Source organism: Augochlora pura, chromosome 6 (genome assembly GCF_028453695.1).
Source record: "Augochlora pura isolate Apur16 chromosome 6, APUR_v2.2.1, whole genome shotgun sequence".
In the NCBI taxonomy this organism is placed as follows: Eukaryota; Metazoa; Arthropoda; class Insecta; order Hymenoptera; family Halictidae; genus Augochlora; species Augochlora pura.
This window is the reverse complement of record NC_135777.1, coordinates 1,128,538-1,154,034: the sequence shown is the minus strand read 5'-3', so window position 1 is coordinate 1,154,034 and position 25,497 is coordinate 1,128,538. Positions and strand designations below refer to the sequence as shown.

Below are 25,497 nucleotides of genomic sequence, written 5' to 3'. Positions count from 1 at the left end.
CTATAAGATTTGTGAAACAATTATTTAAAGTGGGAGAACTAAAAAAACGAAGAAAACCGAAATTCTCGTAACAATCAGATTTACCTGCAATTGGATTAAACCCGATATAAATGTAAAGTTCATTTCATCATATTTCTGTACGTTGCGATGACTTATTGACGATTCAATGAAGCTATTATATATAAAATATCGACAATAGATTTTAGCCTATGTTGTCTGAAAAATTAGGTATTTCGTGTCACTACGCATCGTTCGGATAACTGGGAGAACTGGCCCAAACCGTCAAGTCCATTTGCCACAGCAAAGCGCTACCTCGCCCCTTCTCAAGTCTCACCTGTTCCCAGGCAAAGGAGGGGGGGAGGGGGGAGGGGGAGGGTGGCGGCGAAGAAGGTTCGGTGGCTCGGTGGCTTGGCCGCTCTCGGAGGCAAGGAGATTGGAGAAGGCGAAATACATCAGGATTGCATCCCCACTCGAGGTGGTTTCCCCTTCTCGCGGTCGTGCAAGGGGTAGGAAGCCGGACGAGGGGGTGACTTGGTTGTGGCTGCGTTGAACGGGGTGTCGGCAGCCCCGCCCGTCATATTCCGCGAGGGCCAATCCCGCGTGCGCTTTTTATTAGATCCATAAATCCATCATATCACGGTCGCCCTCCGCGACGCAGCCATTGGCCAGGCGTTATGACTTCGCGACCCGAAAACGCGGGCTGAGTTTATGGCGTTGGCGCAATGCGGACGTTCCTTCTGCCCGCCTCGTTATTAATATTGAATTTTTGCCCGCGAACACGAGACAAGAAACGTCGCGCGTCGACCCCCGACGGACCGCGGGAATAGAGGCGCAGGCGCGACACGGGAACCAGCCCGATGTCCATTTCTCAGCCTGGTAGAGAAGAGACGGTCCGCAAACTAACCCTTGCCAAACTTATCACTGTCCGCGTCAATTTTCCTAGCGGGCCCGGACACACAGCTGAGTCTCGTTGAAAAATGCAGCGCAGCCGGACAAGATGATCGCAGGGTAGTTTTCTTGAATCAAGGGGGTGGCCGAAGGACGACGGCCGGGTACTGGAAGACCAGGGGACTCCTTGACGGACGCGGGGATCAATAACCTCCGATAGCATACTCCGAAAGCTATATACGGGGCCATTTCCAGCGGCAATAAAACGCCATAGCTACGTGTATTGCGATTCTCTTGCCGACCTCCTATTGGCCGTAAAACACTGGCCGGCTGAAAGGTTGAATTTTATCGTGGGGGGAAGAAATATCGATGGGAAAAGGAGAACGCCACCCCGGCCCGCTCTGGAATACATGCATCCGGGGTGTCTTTGGCCGGGGTTGAATTGTTGCAGGGGTGCGTTCGTGTTGGCTGAACAGAGAATTTGATGGGACGGGGATAAAGAGTGAAAATGATCGCGCTCTATGTGCTGCGGAGCTACGTGCGCGCAACTGTCAGACGGTTCTGCAAGAATTTCGAATTTCAGTCACACTATGGCTAATGGAATAGTAGAGCAGGTTACTGTGTTACGTTCAATGTAATTTTTGTGTTCTTTCATTTTTTTTTCTTTTTTTTTTAGTTTTGCTTCAAAAAATGCATATGGAATTAAGCATAATTTTCTCGGGCATCAATTATAATTTCAACAAGTCTTTAAATATAAACTAATTTATAATAATAATGCAAAAGTTACAATTTCAAACAGTAATATAGATAGCAATGTAGATTATTAATAATAAATTTTCCACGAAATCATCTCAAAAATATTTAGAAATGCACAGTTGTTACGTTTTATTTAGCAGCATTCAGAACCTTGCAAAAACTATTCACAAAATACCCTCCAGAAATGTCTACAATATATTCCAATCTATTAACGGAATAAAAACATATGCAAGTACTCATTAATAGACTGTGAATTGTTATGTCAAATAAAAATTGTTCACGTTAAATTGAAGAAATAGAAAAATAAATATAAACCAAAAACGTCATACATTTCAATCATTTTATTAGATTGAAAATAATACAATGACATTTTTAAATGCTTTTAATCTATATTTTATTTTAAACTGCGATTACTCATTTTTGCCATAAATGCATAAGATCCACGATCTACACGTTACGCACTCCTACGCAATTGTAAACCATCCAAAAATCATTACGACAATTAACCCAGCAAAAGAAATGAATATTAATTTTCCAGAAAATTCAACGTTAACAGCTAGAAAGTAACGAATGAAATTTGATATCTTCGCGGAACGTTCGCGGTGGAACGGGAGGCAGATGACTCGTTGGTAGGATCGCGAACCGCCTCTGCGTTAGTACAACAACCGCGTAGAGACCGACGTAAGCCAGGCCTCAGAGGTGTGTTTTCATCTACGCAGAAGCGGGCGCGCGTATGAATATGAGTATGAGTGAAACTGGTCATGGAACCTGATTGGATGACACGAGCTTCCAATCATAAAGTAGCTGGATATGAGCGGCGCTATGATATGATATTATCATAACGTGGCAGGATTATTATTGGTCGGAGTCACCCTACTCCGGTTTTCCTTGCTCCTTCCTTTCTTCCGCCGTTCCAACCATCCCCCGACGCATACGTTTCTCGGCCGTCGAGGTGGGGCTGAGCCCCGCCAGCCGTCTCTCAACCCTCTTCAACCCTCCCTGCCACCCTCGGCGCCCTCCAACCCCCGAATTATGAGGATCAATACACGAGGAAGCTTGCAAGGGCAGCGCCGACGCTACTCGTTTGTCGACCTCCTTCGAGCACAGACTCCCTCGACAGGCTGGACCTTCCAGAGGGTAATGGCTGCTCGCTCGGGACTTATTCCTCAATTGAATGCAGCTTTTTCGTTTGTTCGTGCTGCCACATCGTTCTCGACCGAACTCGGTCCACGGTTAGCGTTTTCGGTGTTCCTCGCGACCCTTACGCTCTTCTTGTACGCCAATTTATCGTCGATTTAGAAAAAGGCCGCACGAGATGAAACAGTGAAACCTCTTCGGTTGTAAACACTCTCGTGTCTCCGATTCGCTTTGGAGTTTTTAAAAATATTCGAAAAAAACTCTGCACATTTTTAAATATATCTGCTTATAATAGATTCTTATAACCTTAGTCAAAAATGATTTCGGCTTTTTTTTTAAAAATGTTTCATGAAGGATCTTCGAACGTACCATTTCTGACAATGCAACAAATGCAAAATAAAGCATAAAATTTATTATTATAGAAAACTCATTATTGGATAACCGTTCAAATCAATTGATGAACGTTCACCTGGTCCGGCAATCGAATTATACGGTGTAAAGAATCTCTAACGACACCCCCATACGTTCAATTCCCCGAATTCCCAATAACGAGACACTCTTACCATTGGCATAACAAAATATACAATCTTTCCCACCTAATTTCCGGTCCCCGAAGACAAAAGAATCGGAACGTTCGCGTGAACCCAAACACACAAATGAGTCCCTCACCGAGAGAATCTTGAGTGGCAAAGGGTGAGAGAGCAGCCCCGAAAAACAGGCGCAGCCTGAACTTACCTACCCCTCTGACAGGTCGGGACGTAGCAACTGGTGGGGCACTGGCTGAATAAAACACGCTGGAAAAGACACGTCGCGCTGGTGTTGGTCACACAAATTCGCCGGTTCGCACGAGGACTGTGCCCGTGGTCGCATATGTGCGTGGCTAGCATTGTATCGCAGAACAATCGATACATGCCGTCAGCACCACCAACTCGCTGTTCCACGAACTAAGCCAACCAACTCTCTCTCCATCTTAGCGACGACCACGACCGCAAACTATCACGACACCCCTGGGCCCCGTGTTATTCACTTTACATAACCTGCCAGGTGGACCTGCTTTCGAAAGCTGAGTAACAATAACGCCGTCTATTTTCCTTCTTCGTCCACGATATGGATCTAGTAACTCCAAGTCCGTACCAACGATTATCACAACATCCTCTGGTCCGTATTATTCACTTTTCAACGTGTCCCCGTTATTCACGGACAATAACATCCATTACCGTTGTTCATTGATAATTATGAGCGAAACAACCCTAGGACCGCGACATCGCGATATCACTAATTCTATAATTGACCTGCGCACTAGACTTCAGTAACAATAGATTCAAACTGTCGATATCGAGGCAAAACCCAAAAAGACTTGAATTCGCGAAACAATATAAAGATAAGGATATCGAATTCTGGGAAACTGATACGTTTACAGATCAAAAGTAAATATAAAATTTTCGGATGCGATGGAGAAGGAAAAGTTTGGTGGAAAACGAGCAATTTTTTTTATCGATGTTGAGTAATTACATGTAACTGTTTTAATCTTACGCTAATATTAAGATGATTATAAGACAATCTCAATTTTCCAATTACAAATCGGTACTTGTCCCTAAATGTTTACAAGTGTTCCCTACAGGCGACGTCATGTTCATTATATGTACTACGTATGCAACTAGCATACATTCTAAAGAATGGTTGGTTTTGTGCCAACATTTTTTCAAGGAAAGCCACAAGGCTTTTATTTGCTTTTTTTTAGGCTAAACCTCGCAAGCTTTACATTCAGGATTCGCAAAACATTTATTATTCGCAGCAATCAAATTTGTTACGTTCATGAAGTAGTCAAAGTTAATTCAGTGTCCGCGATTACCTCGCGATAATTAAAAAATCACTTAAAACAAGTTCTCGAAACGTTCCTTGAATTATTGTTACTAGTGATTTTATTTAACATTTCTTGAAGAACGATAAAACATATATTTTTTATGCCAAAGAACTTTAATTCTGAATATCTTTCTCGATTTTTGATATATACGAGACGCTATCAAAGAAATAATACAGGAAGGAAATTCAATAAATACAATAAAAAAAAATAAAAATTCAATAGAAGCATTTCTAATAAGTACTTTTATCTTAGCTGAACTTTCTAATGATACGTAATGATATGTAAAATTGCGTTCGAAACATGTCACTTCCATGACAACTCCCCTTAAAAGAGAACATATTTGAAGGCCCATGGTTCCCATTTACAATGATAAGTATCTCGGAATAACCGATCAGCGTTCACGAGAAATATTCCGAAAGCTGACCAAGGGGTCTTTCAGCATCTAGAACAGAGTCGAAGGCTGTAGCATCGAGAACCGAGCTCCGTCCCCGGTGAGACAGGGTGCACCGCCAGCGGGGCACTCTCGACGAGACATCGGAACGGGCCAAAGGTGTCGGCGTGTAAGTATCCCCTAGAAAACGGAATATCCTGGGGGTGGGAGCCGACCGGTGTCCGAGAGGAACCAAGGCGACAGGGTCCCCAGGCAAAAGGAGGAAGCCGAGTGAATTTTTTATCGGTAAAAACTCCATTAGAGAGAGAGAAGCGCCGGTGTTTGTTATTGGTCATCCTCGAAGGGAAGATGCTGAGCTGGAGGGGCTTGTCCGGCGCAGAGATATCCATTGATCCGGGGGATGGTAGATCGCGAAGGGGGTTGCATCCCCTCCGCTAGGCAGCCGAAGCATCTACAATGTTCCTTTCGTGTGGCTGCTATCAAAGAAATCAATTACCCGGCAACACACGCGAGTTCCAAGCTCCGCTTCGCTCTAAGGTGGTAGTAGTGCCCGCTGCCGTTGGTGGTGGTGGTGGTGGTGGTGGTGGTCCGGGAGGAGGGACGCCGCTGGCCGTCGCACATATTTATTTTATTACTGCCCACTCCTTGCCGCCCCCAGCACGGATAGAAGCCTTTATCAAGTTCCACCGTACAGAGAACTCCGCCTTTTTCTTTCGTTGTAATCGATGAAAGAGAAACGGCAATAATCACAGGAAACCCGGGAACCAATCATTTTTAAACGTTACATAGGAATTTGCAGCATCCCCTTTCCACCACTGGCTGGAATTCCTTAGCTGAAACTCAAAATTGAGAAGCATTCACTTTGGTGAAAGACATCGACTTTTGTATATTTTTTTAATGATAAGCAGTAACTTATTTAAAACTCTAGTCAATAAGTTTTTGTCACACTTTATACTAAATAATTGTTAGATGGTTCATCCACGCTGGTTCTTCCCAGGTATGTCATCCGGTACCTTTCAATCGTACCAGTGTCGTAAACTAATAAAGTCGTTAAAGAAACGCTAAAAAACCGACTCTCAAAAATGACATCAACCAAATAGACCGTAGCCTAAACCCAAACGGAAAGACGGGACGTTACGATTACATAACGCGTCGCAAAAAATAATATGAAACCGACGATGAAACACGGTGGTGGAAGCCTGATGATATGGGGTTGAATTTCGACCGCCGAAGTAGGAGAGTTAATTTTCATTGATGGAATTTTAGATAAAAACAAGCACTTGGATGTGTTAAAACAAAATTTAATAGAAAGTGCAACGAATATGGGCATAGAAAACACTTTCTTTGATCAGGACAATGATCCCAAACACAAATCGAGCATCGACGCAAGTATCATGGTGTCCGAATATTAAATCGAGTAACTGTATATCTATCTTATATATTTATCTATCTGCTAAAATTGTAAATTGCTTATCCGAATGCGAATTAGAAACATACAATTATGCAAAATTTTTAAAACTACTAATGATACTTAGCTTACAGTTAAAAAAAACAATTATTTGGTATAACATTCTTATGTTGAACTCATTCCATTACCATGACAAGGTAAGCATCGAATTTCGCGAATTAAATAATTTATCTATGGTTTTTATGTTATGGATATATAGACATCAATAAATTTAATATTCAGCGGGTCTGCGTAATCCGAGCTTGAGTGGCTCTATTATCAATTTCGTATCACGCACAACGTTACCGACAGAGTAAATAAATTTACTCACACAAATAAATTTTTATTCACTTTTTAAGTATATTGCAGATGTTGACGATTATTAGTTTAAATCGTAAGAATTCCTTTCAATCTTTTGGACAAATATGTCCTTTTAATACATTTAAAGGTATTAAATAATGTAATGTAATGTATTTTATCGTTTCTGTCTATCTTAAACTACCGTATACTACATATTATTAGAAATAATTAATCATTATTTCAACAATTTGACATGAGGTAGATATAAAAATATAAACAAACTACCATCTCAAAAGTTATACTGTCTTTTAAATTCAGTTAATTACTCTGATTAAGAAGTAAGATGATAACATACTCAAGAAAGTATTCAAAAACGTCGTTGACAACTAAAAATTGTCATAAATAATAAATAGGTAAGGATAATAGAATTATTAAATATTCATGATGACCGGGACCTATTGGAATTCAACTTGAACTGGCTTCCACTTGCTTTGTCTAGCTTCGACTGGCTTTAGCTGGACCTGAAAGACTAATTTACAGTTCTAATCTGTGGTTATGCTAAACAGTAAGTTATGCGTTATACACAATAATAATTATAAAAGCAATGCCAAAAAGATTCCGATTTTGATCTGATAAATCTATAGAACAGAAATTTCCTGTATAAATAAATTAGAGACGATGACGCGCTACTTATTTACTACTTCTTTACCTTATCCGCGTGAAATGTAACAGTGAAAGTCGTCCAAAGCTGTTACAATAAAACATATAAATTGACCTCACTCTTATAATTCTGTTCATTTACATTCGTTCTATCTACACTTTCCCTTTCCTCTCCAATGCTACTTCAGTGAATAGTACTTCTGCTGGTAGTCGTCCATGAAAAGAGGACGCTGCAATCAGTCCTTAATTTTCAGGTCGGTAAGGCAGTCTATTCTACGACATCGTTATAATTCACGTTCAGTAACAATGAAGTAGCGCTTATATTTTGTTGTAACGATACATTTTGGAGTTATTTCTTCAATATATGTTTGTTAAAAGTAAGGATACATTCCTTATTATTACTAACACAAGACAACTGCTTTTAGTGCCCCATAAAAGTGTTAAACAATTATGTTTAATCCTATATTTTCATATCTCTTGCGTTCCTCCTTTTTTAGTCATAAGTGATCATTTTGGAAATTTTATGAAGATGTAATTCTAAAAAAACATCAAGTCCCGTCTATCACTCAGTTTTTTCAGGTCAATTTAAACGTATTTCACAATATTAAAGTGCTACAATAACATAAAATCGAAAAAGACAAAATCGTTGAAAAGACAGACAACTCAAAATACTTCGTTGAAAATAAAAGCTATGATAAAATACGACGAAATGCAAACAAGATTCGCGTCATTCACGAATAACAGATCGACTTGCAGAATCTAATCCATTTCAGAATTAATGAAAAATCCAATACACGAATCTGATCGATTTCTATCAAGTAGAAGCAGTGATTTAGAAAAAATGTGAAAACCGAGTGATACGTAAAAATTTTTATGAGTTTAGCTACAGTAAATCGTGAGATCGTCGAAAGTATCTACCTTGCGAAAATTCCACAAATATCTACCGCCAGCGAATTAAAAAATTGCTATTTGCACGGTCTAATGCTCGTATTACACATTTCATATGTGTACTACAGAAAAATCTTGAATTCCTCGAAAACCGAGCCGACGCGTCAGGTTGTGACACATTTAGGGTGGGGGTGACTGGACAGGTGAACGAGCGAGGGTGGACAAGCACGATGAACGTCGGCCGGCTACAAGAGACCGATAGGATACGGGGGCGGTGTAGGATCTCTTGACGCGTGCATCGATGTCCACTGGCTCCCGAGGGAAATCCACTTCATGATGGGAATCCCATTATTTCCCGAGCGATATAAAAGTAGGTAGTCCACGTGCTGTCCAGTTCAGGCAATTCCAGCAGCCCTTTCCTCCTTTCCATCCCCGTTGGACCGCTCTTTTTCCCCTTTTGCGATTGTCTCCAAATCCATTCGCTATTCATTTCGGCCCCGAGACTTTCTCTCGTCAAGGCGACACTGAAAGGACGTTTTTATTTCGAATTAATAGCGCCCATCGTTTTCTGTAGTTCGCAGTTCCAGCGCCGCGAACAAAGTCGCCAAGAAATTGAATGTGAATCTCAAATAAGGGTCGACGCTGCATTTCCGACTTTCTTACCTTCTTACTTCGTAGGTCAACATAGACCCCTATTCTATTCAATCAATCAATAAAACAGCTGCAAATCACAATATCATCAACTGGTGATATGTTTTATTTTAACATTTATTGCAATGTGAACAAATAATTAAGGACAACAAGAAACAGAACTCCTTCATAAAAAATGGATTTTATCACTTAGCCGACCGCGCACGCCAGAGTGTACTGTACGATTTTCACCGGGCTCGCGGCAAAACAACTCAAACAATTTCGTTAAACGATTTCACCTATCGATTTCACCCTTAGTCGAGATTCAATTGTCTGAATACAACGTGTTCAGAGAAAATTCCAAGAGGGATACATGTAAAATGCGTATGAAATTAGCCACCATTAGCATAAATTAAATTATTTGCGAAATAGTTGAATAGCTGGATCTTTTGATGAAAGCTAAACATCGACTTGTAATTTGGGGCACAAAAACTATCAAACTTTCTAACAATAAATAATTTCATATATTTTATTCATAGTTTATATAACTATTCTTCATATTTTCGAATATATATAATATTCAGAACTGAGACATATGAAGGATTATTAGATCTAAACACAAAATATGAAAATGATGTTTCGAATAGAATAACTTATTAACTTATATGTAACTATACTATCATTATTATTATGAATTTCAAAGTTTTAAAAGCGAGTAAATTTTAGTTTATACCTTATAACAATCATCCTACAAAATATTACTTTTTATCCACAAAAGAAAATCCGTTATACATTGTTTGTAATATTCGAACAATTATTAATAATCACGTAATATTGCATAAAAATGTACATTTGTACAATTCAATATTACGTGTTAACTTCATTATAGTAATTTCAAAATAAAAAGATTGATGTAAGAGGAAGATAAAATAAATCAAAAACAATAATATTTTAAAATTCTGTTGATACATGCAAAATTTACATGTGACTATGTGTTTTTGATTGTTACGTTTATCGCATCGCAGTGTTTCTGCTTGCTGTTTGAATGTGTCTCGAATTGAACTGATTAAAATGTACAGAATTATGAAGACGAAAACTAATATATATTAATTCATCTACTTTTAAACATAAAAGGTAATAATATTCTTGAATTATTGTTCTTGGCGTTAAATTTGACTTCGTTTTTAGTCATTTTTATTAATGTACGTGTTGCATTTTAAGGTTACCCTGCGTATCACGCCTACAACTTTCCAGAAACAGTTTTCAATCTTCAACAATAATGGCATCTGTTCTCAGAACTTTTAAAAACTTTCAGCTTTTTAGTAAACATTTGCAAACAAGGTACGAAAATAAAAAATATATTAATGGTAACTTAACTTGTCGATATACACTGTGGCATACTTTAATTGTATAAAGATTCACTGACGAGAATATTTATCCATTATACGTTACTGTGTTAATATTGTTTAATAATGCTATGGACAATTTTAGTATCAACATACTTCCAGTTCGTAGCCATGGAAGATTAAATCCTCCTCCAAGAAAACGCCATCCAGAATGGCTTCCAAAACCACAACGTCCGGTACGTAGTAATATAACAAAATTTTCATTTTACTGAATTCCTATTTCATGAGTGTTATATAATTTGGATTTTCTTGTTAGCTCTACAACGAAGATCTTACTCGAAAAAATAAGGAATTCCTTTCAGAGGTTGTAGCGTCGAAAGTTCTTACACAGAAATCTGTGCTAAAAGCAGACATAATTAATCCGGATCAAGAGTGGACTAAACAATCAAGACGTACTGGACTAATTGGAAAAAAAATAGGCATATATCCAATGTGGCTTAAAAATGGACGTAGAGTATTAGCTACTCTAATACAGGTGCTACCAACTACTATAACCATATATGTATAAGTCATCCATCAAAAATATATGAGCAAAATTCATAATTAATGAAAAAAAATTATACTATTTTATAGTAATCTAATATTCTGCTGTCAGTATTAGATTGTTGAATAACTTTGTAATCATTTTGCTGTATCAATTGAGTAATAGCACATAACTATAGCTTTTAAGCTTATTTATTAATTTCTATTCCATAAAATTTTTGTAAATTGTTATATATATTTTCTTTTATAGATTATAGATAATGAAGTGGTCAAATATATACCACCTGAAAAGTATGTACCAGTTGTACAAAGGTGGAAGCAAGTGAAAACTAAGAATGGTTGCCTTATAGTAGGTGCCCAAAATGTAGATCCTCAAATAGTAAGTCAATAAATTTTTATTGGCTTAGCTTATTATATAATTGAACATATTTGTAAATGTGGAATATTGGAGCCAGTTACTGTCGAGTTACTAATTGCAGCGTCTTTGGTTTATTTTCAGACATAATTAATTTTATACTTATGGAATAAGATATATTAAATTTTTTAATTCATTTATTTTACTTATTTTTTAATAAGAAAGTTTAATATTTCTTATTCGATAATTGTGAAGTTAATTAATTTTAAAAACGAACCAAAAGCACAAACTGGTTGCCCCATGGTAATAGGCTCCATTAACCTATTCTTTTTATTATATTTTAACTTCTTGCTTATAATCATTTTATATGCATAGACTACTAAACAATACTATGGAATATTTGAATCTTGCGGCGTTACACCAAAGAAAGTACTTATGAGGTTTGTTGTTACACCAAACGCTGCCTTGCCATCAGGGACTCCTTTGAACGTAACTCATTTTAAACCAGGAGAATACCTTGATATTAGAGGGAAAACGTAAATATTTTACTTATACCTATGTTGCATAGTGGATACATAAAAAGTCGATTATAACATTATTTTCCAATGTAGGGTAGATCGTGGTTTTCAAGGTGTCATGAAAAGATGGGGATTCAAAGGTATGCCTAAAAGTCATGGAGTAACAAAAACTCATAGGAGAGGAGGTAATATTGGCTCTGGAGGTAAAAAAGCTAGGGTAATGCCTGGTACTAAGATGCCTGGGCACATGGGAAATCGTTGGCGTATTCTCAGAGGTGTAAAGGTAATTAAGAACTATTTTTATTTATTTGATGACCAATAAAAAATGGTCAATCAAAAAAGTAATTTTCATTAAATACTCTATTGTTCAACACAATCGGACTTTCAACTTTTAACAGACCTTTTCTCATATTAATGTTAGCTATAATGTTTCATTGTGAAAAAACCTATAGAGTAATTTTCTGTGAAGATAAACATAGTTATTATTATTAAAATGAAATATCTTTAAAAAATTTCAATTTTTTATTATCGTAATTGTACTCGAGAGGAGTATTATATCCAACGCACAAAATTCTCTAGGTAGGATAAAACGTCTATTAAATGTTACAAATCCGAAGAAACGCTATAAGTTGTTGAAAAATGTTATCTACACAAATTTAATTATAAAGTGAAATACCATCTTTATTGAGCTATTATTCTTATATTTCAAGTATTAACATCTTTTATGTAATGACAACAAATGTGATTAAATGATAGTATTCTTTAAATAATATAGATCTTTAACGATACAAAATTTATTAAATAGTAGAGCACTAGTAGTAGTTTGTATTAGCAGTGAGTTCTCGTTCAAGAATATTTACATGTTCCACCTATTCAAAGGCTTTAAATAATTGTACAAATCTATTTGAAAAATTACGTTTTCCTTGCATCGTTGAAGATGATAAACATGGTAACATAAAATAAAACAAGTGCAAGGTGTACTACATGTCGAATGCAAAAGAATCGTTTCTATTTCATTTAATAATGCATAATAATGGTATAAAACTCAAGTTTTGTGCACTGCAATTACGGTAATGCACTATTACGTTTTCATTAGTCTTTACTAATTTTTTTCAACAGCAGATTTATAAATTTATTTATTAAATGGCAGAAAAAAGGAATTCACAAATAAATTTGGTATATGTATTATGAATGTTCTTATATGTGTTTAAAAATATTTAAGTATTATTATTTAATATGCACAAGTATGATTGCACTTACTCAAAATAGTGTTGCACTTAAGTGATTGATTAGAAATTCATTATTAGTGATTACTAAATTATAAAATTCTTTTTTTCTATTACTATCATGAATGTTTCTCTAAAAAAGTATAAGTATGAATAATATCAATTTTGTGACACATTTTGCAAAGTTCATGCAATTTACGCTAAAATCAACTACGTTGGAAGAAACGTAATCATCCGTAGTTTTGACTTTGACAATTCTGTTATAAATTAACTTAGGGTGAATGCTCCAAGAAAGTTTACTTTAGAAAATGATCGAACGATATTGACATTTCAAAAAAGAAATTACTATAATAATGAACCTGAATTTTTTTTTAAAGAACTAATATTACCATTAACAATTATTTGTTGCAGATATTGCGGATAAACACAAAGTACAATGTACTTTGGGTATATGCTCCTAATTTACCAGGAGAGACAAACAACATGTTGTATTTGTACGATACGATCCTTCCTACTAAAAAGAACACTTCGCCAAATTTCCCTACATATTTCCCGAATAGTGACGAAGATAAACTTCCTGAGAACCTTTATGCAGATGATGTTCACCCATTTAATGATCCCACAATTGAATTTAAACCTGAATCATAATTGTATTAATGTGATTAATAAAAAAACAATTTTGTAATAACACTACCGTATGTCGTGCAATTATTAAATCTCCCTTAAGCTGCAATCCATCACGTGATGAAATGTCCAAACAAAGATCGGCAATAAATATTGCCGAATTTGGATAATAATTTTATTGTTCGTTTTGTTTTTCTTACAGAAATAATAGTCCATAGTCATGAATTAGACTAATAAAGAGTAGTCAATCGATTCATTTATTCAGTAATCAATATTATTATAAATTTAACATGCCTAAAATATACACGAATTGTTTTATAAATGTAACATCGCTAACCAAGACTCATCTCGAGTTAGAATGGACAGCAGCATGATCAAGCAATAAAAAGGTCCTTGACTTTTTCCAGTTGCTCTTCTCTTTAGAGAGCAAGATGATTAGTTTGCTAAAATAATTTAGTCGGTACGTTGCGTACATCTAGCTGCGTCCGGCTAAGTTCTGCTCCGCCAATAATTTTTAGTATTTACGATTTAAGAAAAAGAAAGAAGGAAAAAAGGTAACATATACGGTCTTCGAAGAATCATCAGAAAGAAAAATAAAGAATACAAACTCCCTCTTGTTTCAGTAAGAAACACATCCCCATTGTAACTTTTGCTCCTGTTTCGTTTTGATATCCCCTTTACCAGGCAAATAATCACTGTCATACCTTTGGATAAGCAAAAGTAAACACGATTCTTGGTTCAGCGGTGGCATATTGATAACGCCACGTGTTGTCATTGGAGCAAGAATAAGACATAAGAATAGGAAAGGGTAAGCAGAATGGCTCCGTAGTGGAGTTTGTCGGGGGACGGCACGATCGGATGAGAAATAATGGAGGCCTTCTCAGAATTTAAAACCTTCACTCGGAGTAGTTGGCCCTTCACCAAATTCAAATGTACCTTCTCCGACCTGCGGTCCCAAGTTCGCTTCATCTGTCTAAAATATTAATTAACGTAAATTATTTTTAATCGGAATAATTAAAAAGATCATAGTCGATTTCAGAATTAAACTAAATACTATACCTCTTCAGAGAAGTATTGCTCAATTATATCAAATGCTAATTTATAAATTTCTATATTATCGTGATTCTGAAGAGCTTCGATTTTATCCAAACCTGTAAATTCATATTAAGCGACGTGTATCAGCAGTTTATGAAAATACAAAAAAATTATCTAAATATTAAAAACACTAACCTGAACATTCCTCAATCATGTTAGCCAAGTGTTCAACTTCAGGTCCAGCAAATTTGAGCATATTATGTATACCGTCTAAAACAACATGCACAACTTGAGTATCTTTACAAGAAAGGAGGTCGCAGAAAGGTTCGATGACTCCTTCTCGTATAAGTTGTACAACTTGATCTCTGTTACCACTGATCGTCAAATTACTAATTGCCCATGCAGCTTCTTTTTTCGTTTGGAAATCATCCTTTATCATAAAAGGTATATTATTAAAGTATGAAAAATATATTAATAAAATATTACAATTTCATAAAGGATGTTTTTTACCTTTGCTAAATTACGAATGATAAGTGGCAATAATCCAGCATCCATGACAGCCTGAACTTGTGACTGATTACCTGCCGTTACATTAGAAAGGAACCAGACAGCTTCTTTACAGATTTTTTCTTTTGGATGATTCAATAAATTGGGGAAGTGCGCAAGCGCGTCACAATTTAATACAGTTTGTGTTTGTTCATCTGTACCCGTTACTATATTACCAACTGCCCTCAAAGCAGCCGTTTGTACCTTAACTTCTTTGTGCGATAGAAGTGGTATAAGACGTGGCACAACACCACTATCTATGACCATTTGAATTTGATCATTGCCACCATCAGTGAGGTAACTCAATGCCCAGACTGTATCGACAAGAATCTGTAACAAACGATAGGAGTAATGAAATATCCGAAATATAAATTTCTGCAAATATATTAATTGTTATGTTCTCACTCACGTTAATATCTGTATGGTGAATGAGTACATTAAGTGCAGGCAAAATGTCCTTAATTGTTTCAACAGGCGGCGGTGGCTCTTTGTTCCTACATAAATTCACGATTACCCATGTTACATTACGTAAAAAACTAATAGGTATATCTGGTTTAATAAATGTTAACAGTGGTTTTACAACGCCAAGAGTAATAACATAATCCCTAGACGCTGGACCATCTCCAATAATGTTTCCTGGAAAGAAGAATATTTTTAATGTATATATAATTTTCAGATTAAACTATCTTTAACTGTGACCAGCTGTAAAAATGTCTCACTAAATTATATCAATTAGATTTAAAATGTTGTAAACAGGTTTAATTCCTTATATCAGTTTGTGAGAATTTTTAAAAAATACGAACTCTGAAATCGCATTTTCAAAATATGGAAATATTTTTGGTACAAAATTCTTCTGACATAAGTTTAATCATATACAAATACATTCATCATTCTGCAATTTTATAAAGGAATAAGGAAACTATAAACTTTAAATTATAATTTTGTAAAATTGTTCTTTTTCTAGTTGTACTGCGATTTTAGGATTGTCTTGTTAACATACCTAAAGCCCATACAGCTTGTTCACAAACATTTTGTTGACTTGACAGTAACAAAGTCAGGAAGTGTGGAACTGCACCAGCTTTTACAACTTCTTGCGTTTGAGGAGATGTTCCACTTGCAATATTTGTTAAAGCCCATGCTGCTTCAAATTGCAAAGATGGTCTATGAAATAAAATTACACAATATGTTCAGAATTGTGTGCCATAAAAATTATACATAAATTTAAATATTTTCATACCTAGTGTGCTGCTGAAGACAATGAACTAAGATTGGTAAAATGCCACTATCAATTAATGGATCAATTGGTGGATTACGATCTGAAGATAATAACCTTCTTGCAAATTGTACAGCTTCTAACTGAACTGCTGGATCTGAACTGTTAGCTTTCTTAACTAGTTCTTCCAATTCAACTTTTGTGAAATTATCTTCATCTGAAAAGATATTATTTATCAAGTTTTGTTTTATTAGTACACACTAACTAATATATTATTTTTTGTACAAATAATTTACATATACTTGCCTATAAGATCTGAAATAGGCACATTTCTTCGTTTTTGTATGGTCTCATCACGTTTATTTTTACGTAATTCCACTGTTACTTCATTTCTCCTTCTTCTCATTTCCTACAAAATACAATAAATTAATCACTTAAAACATGCTTTAATATCAAATTTTATTTTTTAAAAAGACTAAAAATCATACATTATTTTACTACAAATTAAAATAATCATAATTTTCTACTGCAACAAGATTATGAATGTAATTGATGATATGCCCATTTTTGATCCATTAAAATTAAATACCAGAAAGAAAACAAGGATTACACTATTTATAATAAATAACTACGTGTAATAAAGAATATAATTAGTAAGTTTGATATTGGGCTTTTAAAATTACATCAATATTCTTAATATAAAATCTTAAAAATTTTAAATATTAAAAAAATACAGTCACCTCAAAAAGTTTTCACTCTACCCTAAACAATTTAGACTGGAGTAAACCTGATGTACACAGTATTGCTATTGAGCAAGATATATGTATTGTTTACTTAATCACATACCACAGACTCATTGATGTATACAGCATTTAGCTTATCCGAGAAACAAATTTTAGAAAATTTGAATAATACAGACATATATGTAATGGAAAGTTAACATACCATTAGAGCTATCAGAAATTGAAACTTATTACTGAGCATACCTTGCTTACATTTAAATGGTGTTCAAGAAATTAAACATTTTTAATTAAACGAACAGAATGTAATTTATTTGAGAGCACATAATAATTATTTATAATTTATCCATAAATTATACAGTGTTACCCAGGTTTTTTTCAGTCAAACTGTAGCAGCATATTCTAGGATTAAACATAAGAAAAGAATGTTATATAAACATAGACTCAAAAATTATTAAAAACTTGTAAAAAAAATTCGAAATAACCAAAAGAAACTGATTAGGAATATTTACTTATATATATTAGTTCTATTTCAGAGTGATTCATTTTTAAAAATACAGCGTTAACATCTATGAAAAATTAAATGAATAACTTATATAAATACATGCAGATAAAAGAAATACCACTAACGTATTCCTACCTTAAACGAAAATTAGTTCGTTATTATTTGTATTTTTCTTAGCAATTTTTAATAAAATATTTTTGTGTCTATGTTTATACGACATTTTTTTCTTACATTTGCTTGTAAAATATGCTAATGTTTATTAACATAAAGAACCTGGAAAACCCTGCATGTTACAATTTTTAATACTTGCCAATTTCTACTTTATATACTTATTGCATCACAGTATTGCCTTGTTATAACGCTTAAAAGTTATAAAACCTCTTGCAAATAGTAGTATAACAAAATATAATAAATCACATATATCAACTCTCAAGCATTTAATATAGAATACAACATAACATAATAATCTGTATTATATTGTATATTATATCCTTAAAAGTAGACATTTGTAATGCTTCATATTATATCATTCTTTTCAAGAGACATTATGATCATTACATGTTAAAGGAAGCAATTAACTATAATTTAAAAAATATCAATAATATATAAGTTATACTTTAGACACAATTTTAGTTATAAATTAGGACAAATTTTCAATACTTACAGTGATCTTACATAAATTATGTTTTACTCTTATTTTAAGTTTAAAATATCATTATACAATTTAAAAATAGGTAAGAAAGGCATAGTCAAAATTTTAAGCTGTACAGTGGACAGTTAATATTGATAAAAAAGACTAAGAGTATCAAATTAAATATTTTATAAATAGAGCTATAAGTTGATGTTTGACATTTCTGTGGTAATAGGTAATAATGTGTTTAACCAAAAATGTAACATGTATTTATGAAAACAAAAGGCAATATAATAATGATATCAAAATATGGTAGTATTTCTATCATGATGCTTGATTATACTTTAGTAATGAAGTTCCATATATTTTAAAAATATTAGCAATAAATTGATTACCTATATATATATATATAAACATGTTTAATTCTGATGCCAAATGAAATTCAAAAACAATTCCATATTTTAAATGGAAAATAATTCTGAACAGAAATCTAAAACGGCAAAGAAATTTTTATTAAGAAACTAGTATTTGATTACTTGAATTGATACAAATGCATATAACCTTAATCCGATATAGTGTATTAAATGAAATTCTTTGAAATAAAGCTTTCTAGAAAGAACAATAAAATATGAAACTATTTTGATAAATGCCTTAAAATTTAAATGAAATAATATAAGCACAAATGTTATTAAATAATTAATCTATAGCTTATAAAATTGCATAAAGGCAATAATAAAATCATAGTGATATTATATTAGCTATTAGTTTAATTAAAATATATAATATCTAACACAGAATTTAAAGCAATAACTTACTTTCCAACGCTATTGTAATGGATGGAATATACATTTTCATTTCTTTTCGTCTATTTAATGAAATCAGATAATTTATTAGATATCTAACTTATTAGATATAAATATATAACATATGTTATCAAATCATTTACCTATATACAACCAGTTGTTAATTTATTTTCTGAGATGACTGTACATCTATTTGATTTCTGTTAAGTACATGTAAAATATGAAATAAAAAATAAATTTATAAAATTCTTTAGCAGTTTCACCATGTATTTTCGTATCTACAACAAATCTAATTGTATTTGAAATATTTGTATCAACTTGTATCACGAATGGAGCGTCTCCATATTATACATATAATTATGCAAAATACAAATGTTTAGATTCGTAAAAAATCATTTAAACTATGTAATTGTAACAATATAAACTTTAACAAAGATGGTACTTAAAGTAGTTAGGAGAATTTGTTAGGATCTTAAATATTCACTTTGTCATTATAATAGCTCAACATGTATTTAATTGAATATATAATAAATAGCAACAGTTACAGCAAACGTATTACCATAATTTAAGACAGATACAAAGTTCAAAATTTCAAAATTGATTATAATATCAATCACATCTTTATTTTTACTATAAAAATATAAACAATGTATACTATTTACACATTCTCCTTAAGAAAAAAATATCATAAATCACAAAGCTACCTAAAGACATACTCCAAAATAATGCTTTTACAAAATCAGTCATGCTTTTGTTAATAATTATATGGTTCAACTATTTTCACGTATTTTATCTGATAAAACTCTAAAGATTGACAACACGTTTCACTTGATTCGCATGCAGTGGTGAATGTTACGACAATTGCTTTGGAAAACATTATACCCGTCTATGAAACAATTACGCAAAAATCTTCGGGAATTCACCCGAAACGACAAAGTGTAGGAATACATTTCACTATTTTGGAAAAACTAGTGCGTGCAGTAATCTGGCAATCATTCTTTCATAACGACAGCCGAACCTTCCAGACGCACAAGGTTACTACACACCATGATGAACACACGGGATACTCACTTCTTGATCTTTGCCTTTGTTCTTAAAAACCATCATTCGATTCTTGTTTAGCATTTCCGCCGCCATTTTTTCAATAACCAATCCTCCGAGCTCGCGTATATTGATATGTGCCGGCACCCGGATACCTATGTTACCGTGAAAAATCCCGTATCCGTATAATTGCGACTTATTTACTTCGATAACTGCATGCCGTCGCGCGACAACCTTAATGTACGTCAATATGCAATATCATGCATAACACTCGTTCTTCTGATCGCGACCGCCACACGATGTTCTCTGTGGTCACGTTTTCTCAACACGAACGCAACGTTTCAACCGTTCAGAAAAGAACGTGGATCAAACCTAGACAAGGTGGCGCCACGGGAGCTCGTGTACGAACTTAAGCATAGACCTCTCATAGCCTAGGAATTTTCATTCACAAATAGCAGAAAAATGACTCGCCACCGGAAAGATGAACAATTGTTACAACATAATTTTTGTTATTATCGAAATAATTACTTTACTTCAAGTGTTACACTTCTACGGTGTATTAAAAATATTATAATTCTTATAAATTGCATATTTCTGTAACGTTATATTACATAATCGTGACATGAAATCATATAGAACTTATATAATCCGGTTTATAGAAAATTTCTGTCAACAGAAATTCGTAAATGTCTTAATTAAAAGCAGAAATCGACATCTTTGGTGTTCGCATCATCGTGTGTGCCAAAGGCAAGGTTGCAAAACTGTGACGTTTTTCGAGTACGAATTTGCAGTGTTCATGCATCCGTAAGCGAGTTTAACATGAACATAGCTTCAAAAACTTAATGTTACAAATACGCATGTGGGCATAAGTGTATACTATGAATATAGTATCTGAATTACTGGTGTGAATTGCTGCCTAGTAGCCTCCTGTGTGAAGCTGGCTCAGCGTACTAACCAAATTATGGAAACAATTAGTTTTACTTGCTCATTTATTCTTTTCGAGAAATATCCAAAAGCTTTTTTGAGACGCCTAGGAACTTCTATAAGAGATTGGAGAGTCTAATAATACGAAATTTCTGAAATAATACATAAAACGTGTTATATGATTTACCACAGAACTGCTCTTTTCATCTAAGTAATTACTCAACCTTTCCACAAGTGACAATTTTTTCAATAAACAATGAATTTATAACAAATATATAAGGAACTAGGAACTCGTAGCCGTTCATGGCTGCCAAATTTCAATTGACATAAATACTAAACAAATTCCTCTAGCTGCATATGTAATGACTTAAGCCATTGTTCTTTAATTACCCATTATTGAGCTATAATTGTTTTCAATTGCTCCTTTGTAATTCTTCAGAAATTTCTAAAAAAATTTCTTCATCAGTGCACTTAGGGACTTTCACGAAAAGCTGGAGAATTTTAATCATATAACAATTTTGAAGCAATGCGTAAAACGTGCTATATAATCTATCAAAGAATTACTCTTTAATTGCTGATTATTGTTATATAATTACTTTTAATTGCATACTTCTGGTTTTCGAGAAAGTGCTTAAAAATCATAGAGCGGTCTAGGCTCCCCGAAGTCGCAAAGTTAGTTGAAGCTATAAACTTGTCATTATAGTCTGATAAATAAAAGTTGTACTGTCTTATCGTACAATATCGTAAACAGTTGTCTTTTAAATTGTTTCTTGTCGTTCCTATGTTAGTTTCAATTTCTTCCAAACCAAAATCTTCTTCCAAAAGATGAGACCTACACGCAGTAGTCTAACGTCGCCGAGCGAAGTCTTCAATAGTTGCTCCGTCTTTGCTTGATCTTTTCCTGTCGTTACATTTAGTGGTTTCTACACAGTTTTTTAAAATTTCTAAGAAATTACGACTGGTATTCATAGTCTCGACTCAAGGCGTTGTTTAAGATAAGAAGCAGTTATAGTAGGACATCGTTGAATGAAATAGATGAGTCTTTATAACCTATAGACGTCATGAACATTATTTTGGAAATTTGTTAAAAATCAATGAGAAGGAACTAAAAATAATTTAGGGACAATAGAAAACAATTAAAAAACAATTGTTTATAATATTCTATGATGAGATTGTATAACTTTTGCTTATCGTGTATTAACGGCTGACTTCAAGGAGTTTCAATCGTGTGATTATTTCTAGGCAATTTAACAAACAGTATAAATAAGTAATTACAAATAATTACAGAACACAATCAGCAATTAAAGAGTATTTCTTTGACAGGTCATACAGAACGTTTTATATGTTATCTCAGAAATTTCATTTTATTAAACGTCTTTCATCTCTCATGAAAGTCCCTAGTCGTCTCAAAGAAGTTTTTTGGAAATTTCTAAAAACTGCGAAGGAGCAATTAAAAGCACTTGCAGATCAACAATTGGCAATTAGAGAGTAATTGTTTAAGCTATCACACATTGAGTTAGAGGAATTTTTTTTAGTATTTATGCTAATAGAAATTTGGTAACCATGAATGGCACGAGCTCCTAGTTCCTTATATATTTGTGCTCAATTTCTCATAAAAGTCCCTAGGCATCTCAAGGAAGCTTTTGAATATTTCTCGAAAAGGATAAATGAGAAAGTAAAACTAAGTAGAGTTGTTAGAGCTAAAATAAAGGGCGTTATTATACAATAAAAATAATTGCCTCCGTGTGCATGAGAAACTAGAATACATACAGATGTTCTATGAAATATTGTGCTTTTGACGGGAAGTATGAAACATCACTCGAGAGATCAAAGTAGGTAAAACATGTAGTGCAATTAGCTGGGATTAGAATAGTAAAATCTACTATATTCAATTCGATGAAAAAAGTATATCTGTGAGGATTTGTAGATTGACATATAGACTTTTTGAACACACTATGTTATAAAAGAAACAGGTTATTATCAATATGAAACTAGTGTGAACTTCTCGTAAACACCTCTTGAAGATAACAATGTAAGTGACTCGGGATTCCCCCAAGTTCCTTGAAACATGTTTTCAAGTTAAAAGTTCAAGAATTCTTTATTAATTAAGCAGCGATAACAAAATCGTTGCAAAACGTTTTATTTCATAGAAAAATTTCCCTTTTTTTAGTAAAATGTTGTATTTTTTGTAATACAATTAAGAAAATGTGAAATTTCAGATAACGTATAAACTAGTAACAGTACTTAAAGTATATAATAGAGAATTTCATATTCTTTCTACAATCTACTACATTAAAAAAAAAAACATGTTATTATGTAAAATATAATAAAATATTCTAAATAAATACTTTACTCTGTATATGTATAATTTGTTAAATATTGATGCAGCAATTAATTTGACTTTTTAGCACATTAAGAGGATGTGAAAAATGTTTAATTAAATGAAAATAATATAATATGAAAGTTCTTCACTGGATAACAAGTTTTATTGACACTATAATAACTACACATTTGAAGATAAGTTGATAATGAATTAAATGAAATGTATTAGGTACTGACCAGATGTTAAGTAGTCAAACACCTACTAAGTAAGACTATGCAGAAAATTGAGGTTTATTGAATTATGCCAATTATTCGATATATTCATAATATTGTTGCGGAAGTTTTAATTTGTTTGGTACTTTTTCTGTCACGTGAATAGTTGTAATATTATATTGTTGCCGAGAAATATGAATTACAGCCCCGCAGTAACTTCTCAGAGCAGCATAATACCCCATTTCGACAGATACCAACAAAGAATATCCTAAAAATAGACTCGCAATGCCTCCAAATGATACCAACAAATCCAAATAACCGAATCGCATCTCCACTTTCATGAAACTGTGTGGCCAGTATTTTAATGAAATGCGATTAGTATATGTACTTGATTTTAGGATTGCATTCACAGCATACGACGTATGATCGCAAAGTAGCCAACAATCCATGTCATTCGGGTTTACAGTAAAGTGGTTCAAGCAGTGGTATTTTGAAAGCGGACATTCTTTTTTCTTCATAAATGATAAGAACCATGGTACGCAGTTACAACGGGACAACAATTGATCAGTAACATGATACATCATACAATTGTCTAAACTACCACCTTTTTGTTTGTAAGTACAGTTACGTTGTCGAAGTGTTAAATAACGAATGTCAGACGTAGTAAACGTTAGTTCAACACGAAACTCGAGAGTGATTGGAAAATAAGCTATCACTAGTGGCCTTTCTCCTCGTTTTGGGCTTATGTCAGTATTGGGATGGAAATAAAGTCTGTAACGTCAAACACTTTTATTGTAGATCAAATTTTCATTGATTACTGAAGATTTTGGTCCGTAAAAATGTATGAAGTCATTAAAAAATATTTTATAATACAGATTTCGTGTTGCAATTATAATTGATACATTAATCTAAGAAATTGAAAATTTAATTCCCGATTGTTTTGAGAATAATGAAAACTAGTGTTCAAATTAGTTATTAAATTAACATTACCTCCAAGGATAGTATGAATTTGTTGTTTCAAATTCTAGATCCCTGTTTGCATCAGAATATTCGAGAGCCTGCACAGCATTTAATTTGCAACATGCACCCACGGCAACAATAACTTTTGTAAACAATGCACTGCATGGTTGTTCAATTCCTCTAAACAAAAAATATATATGTGGTAATAAAAACGATGACTATTTTCGTAATCCGTGCGAAGGATTAAATAAGTACGAAACATAACGATGTACTTGTATTTGCAGTTGAAGATCACATCGCTGCAGTTAGGAGCCATCGTTGTAAAGTCATCAGAAAAATTACTTTTAGTTTGATAAGCTGGTTCATATTCATCTATGTGGTTTCCCCAGGTCCAATTGTATACTTGTTCATAGATATGTCTCTCCGTCTACAAGTTAGAAACTGTTAGTTTTAAAACCGTCTGGTAATCGGCTTTGTGCCGACACGTGAAACTGTCAGTTTCGAGACAAAGAGAAGAATTTTGTATTATTATTAGTTTAATATTTTCATTAAAGTAATGATGAAAATATTTAAATTGCTATAGATACAAGTCAGTTTACCTGTGGTATACGCATATAGTTGAGTTGATGCGAATCGAAGCAGATCAATATTTGGGGAAAATCTATTTTAGTATCCGTCTCTATATCTAATCCCGTTATGGTTGGTTCTGCTTGAAATTTCTTCCAAATTACGAAGATTGTAACACCAGTAGCCACAAATGATAACATTATTAAAATAAACCATGATATTCTGCAGATAAATTAATTTCTTAATGTCAAACAATTAGACATCTAAAAGTAGCGTAATTGTAACATCACCTTTCCCATTTAGGTCGTTTAATATCCATGACATATTTTATACCATGTAAACTATTCTCCAAGAGAAACTCTTTTATTCGACGTCTTAGACTTCTAAGATAATCTTTAACGGTAGGTTTGTAATTATACTTCAT

General features: G+C 33.8%; 3 protein-coding genes across 3 annotated transcripts; 1 reads left to right on the top strand and 2 right to left on the bottom strand.

The window, feature by feature from the left end:
- Positions 1-9,945: 9,945 nt before the first annotated feature.
- Mrpl3 (mitochondrial ribosomal protein L3) lies at positions 9,946-13,631 on the top strand. Its single transcript, XM_078182757.1, has 8 exons — positions 9,946-10,095; positions 10,183-10,302; positions 10,453-10,543; positions 10,624-10,842; positions 11,101-11,229; positions 11,581-11,741; positions 11,817-12,006; positions 13,361-13,631. The coding sequence occupies exons 2-8, from the start codon at positions 10,241-10,243 to the stop codon at positions 13,595-13,597; spliced, it is 1,089 nt and encodes a 362-aa protein (XP_078038883.1). The 5' UTR covers positions 9,946-10,095; positions 10,183-10,240; the 3' UTR covers positions 13,598-13,631.
- A 176-nt stretch (positions 13,632-13,807) lies between these two features.
- Kap-alpha3 (karyopherin alpha3) lies at positions 13,808-20,442 on the bottom strand. The gene is made up of 9 exons (XM_078182756.1): positions 20,118-20,442; positions 16,674-16,776; positions 16,392-16,584; positions 16,155-16,315; positions 15,564-15,790; positions 15,119-15,484; positions 14,804-15,038; positions 14,633-14,724; positions 13,808-14,546 (listed from the first exon to the last, which is right to left on the bottom strand). The coding sequence occupies exons 1-9, from the start codon at positions 20,181-20,183 to the stop codon at positions 14,454-14,456; spliced, it is 1,536 nt and encodes a 511-aa protein (XP_078038882.1). The 5' UTR covers positions 20,184-20,442; the 3' UTR covers positions 13,808-14,453.
- A 3,107-nt stretch (positions 20,443-23,549) lies between these two features.
- LOC144471081 (sodium channel protein Nach) lies at positions 23,550-25,497 on the bottom strand. The gene is made up of 5 exons (XM_078182797.1): positions 25,364-25,497; positions 25,106-25,295; positions 24,779-24,933; positions 24,537-24,686; positions 23,550-24,317 (listed from the first exon to the last, which is right to left on the bottom strand). The coding sequence occupies exons 1-5, from the start codon at positions 25,495-25,497 to the stop codon at positions 23,642-23,644; spliced, it is 1,305 nt and encodes a 434-aa protein (XP_078038923.1). The 3' UTR covers positions 23,550-23,641.

What these genes read in the sequence shown, in the direction of transcription:
- LOC144471081 (XM_078182797.1), bottom strand. Translation starts at nt 25,497, where the DNA reads ATGAAGTATAATTACAAACCTACCGTTAAAGATTATCTTAGAAGTCTA. An exon ending in AAACGACCTAAATGGGAAAG is followed by an intron (nt 25,296 to 25,363) that starts GTGATGTTACAA and finishes ATTTATCTGCAG; the next exon opens with AATATCATGGTTTATTTTAA. An exon ending in ACTATATGCGTATACCACAG is followed by an intron (nt 24,934 to 25,105) that starts GTAAACTGACTT and finishes TCTAACTTGTAG; the next exon opens with ACGGAGAGACATATCTATGA.
- Mrpl3 (XM_078182757.1), top strand. Translation starts at nt 10,241, where the DNA reads ATGGCATCTGTTCTCAGAACTTTTAAAAACTTTCAGCTTTTTAGTAAA. An exon ending in TATTAGCTACTCTAATACAG is followed by an intron (nt 10,843 to 11,100) that starts GTGCTACCAACT and finishes TTTCTTTTATAG; the next exon opens with ATTATAGATAATGAAGTGGT. An exon ending in GTATTCTCAGAGGTGTAAAG is followed by an intron (nt 12,007 to 13,360) that starts GTAATTAAGAAC and finishes TATTTGTTGCAG; the next exon opens with ATATTGCGGATAAACACAAA.
- Kap-alpha3 (XM_078182756.1), bottom strand. Translation starts at nt 20,183, where the DNA reads ATGGCGGCGGAAATGCTAAACAAGAATCGAATGATGGTTTTTAAGAAC. An exon ending in GCCTATTTCAGATCTTATAG is followed by an intron (nt 16,585 to 16,673) that starts GCAAGTATATGT and finishes ATATCTTTTCAG; the next exon opens with ATGAAGATAATTTCACAAAA. An exon ending in TCATTCGTAATTTAGCAAAG is followed by an intron (nt 15,039 to 15,118) that starts GTAAAAAACATC and finishes TTTATGATAAAG; the next exon opens with GATGATTTCCAAACGAAAAA.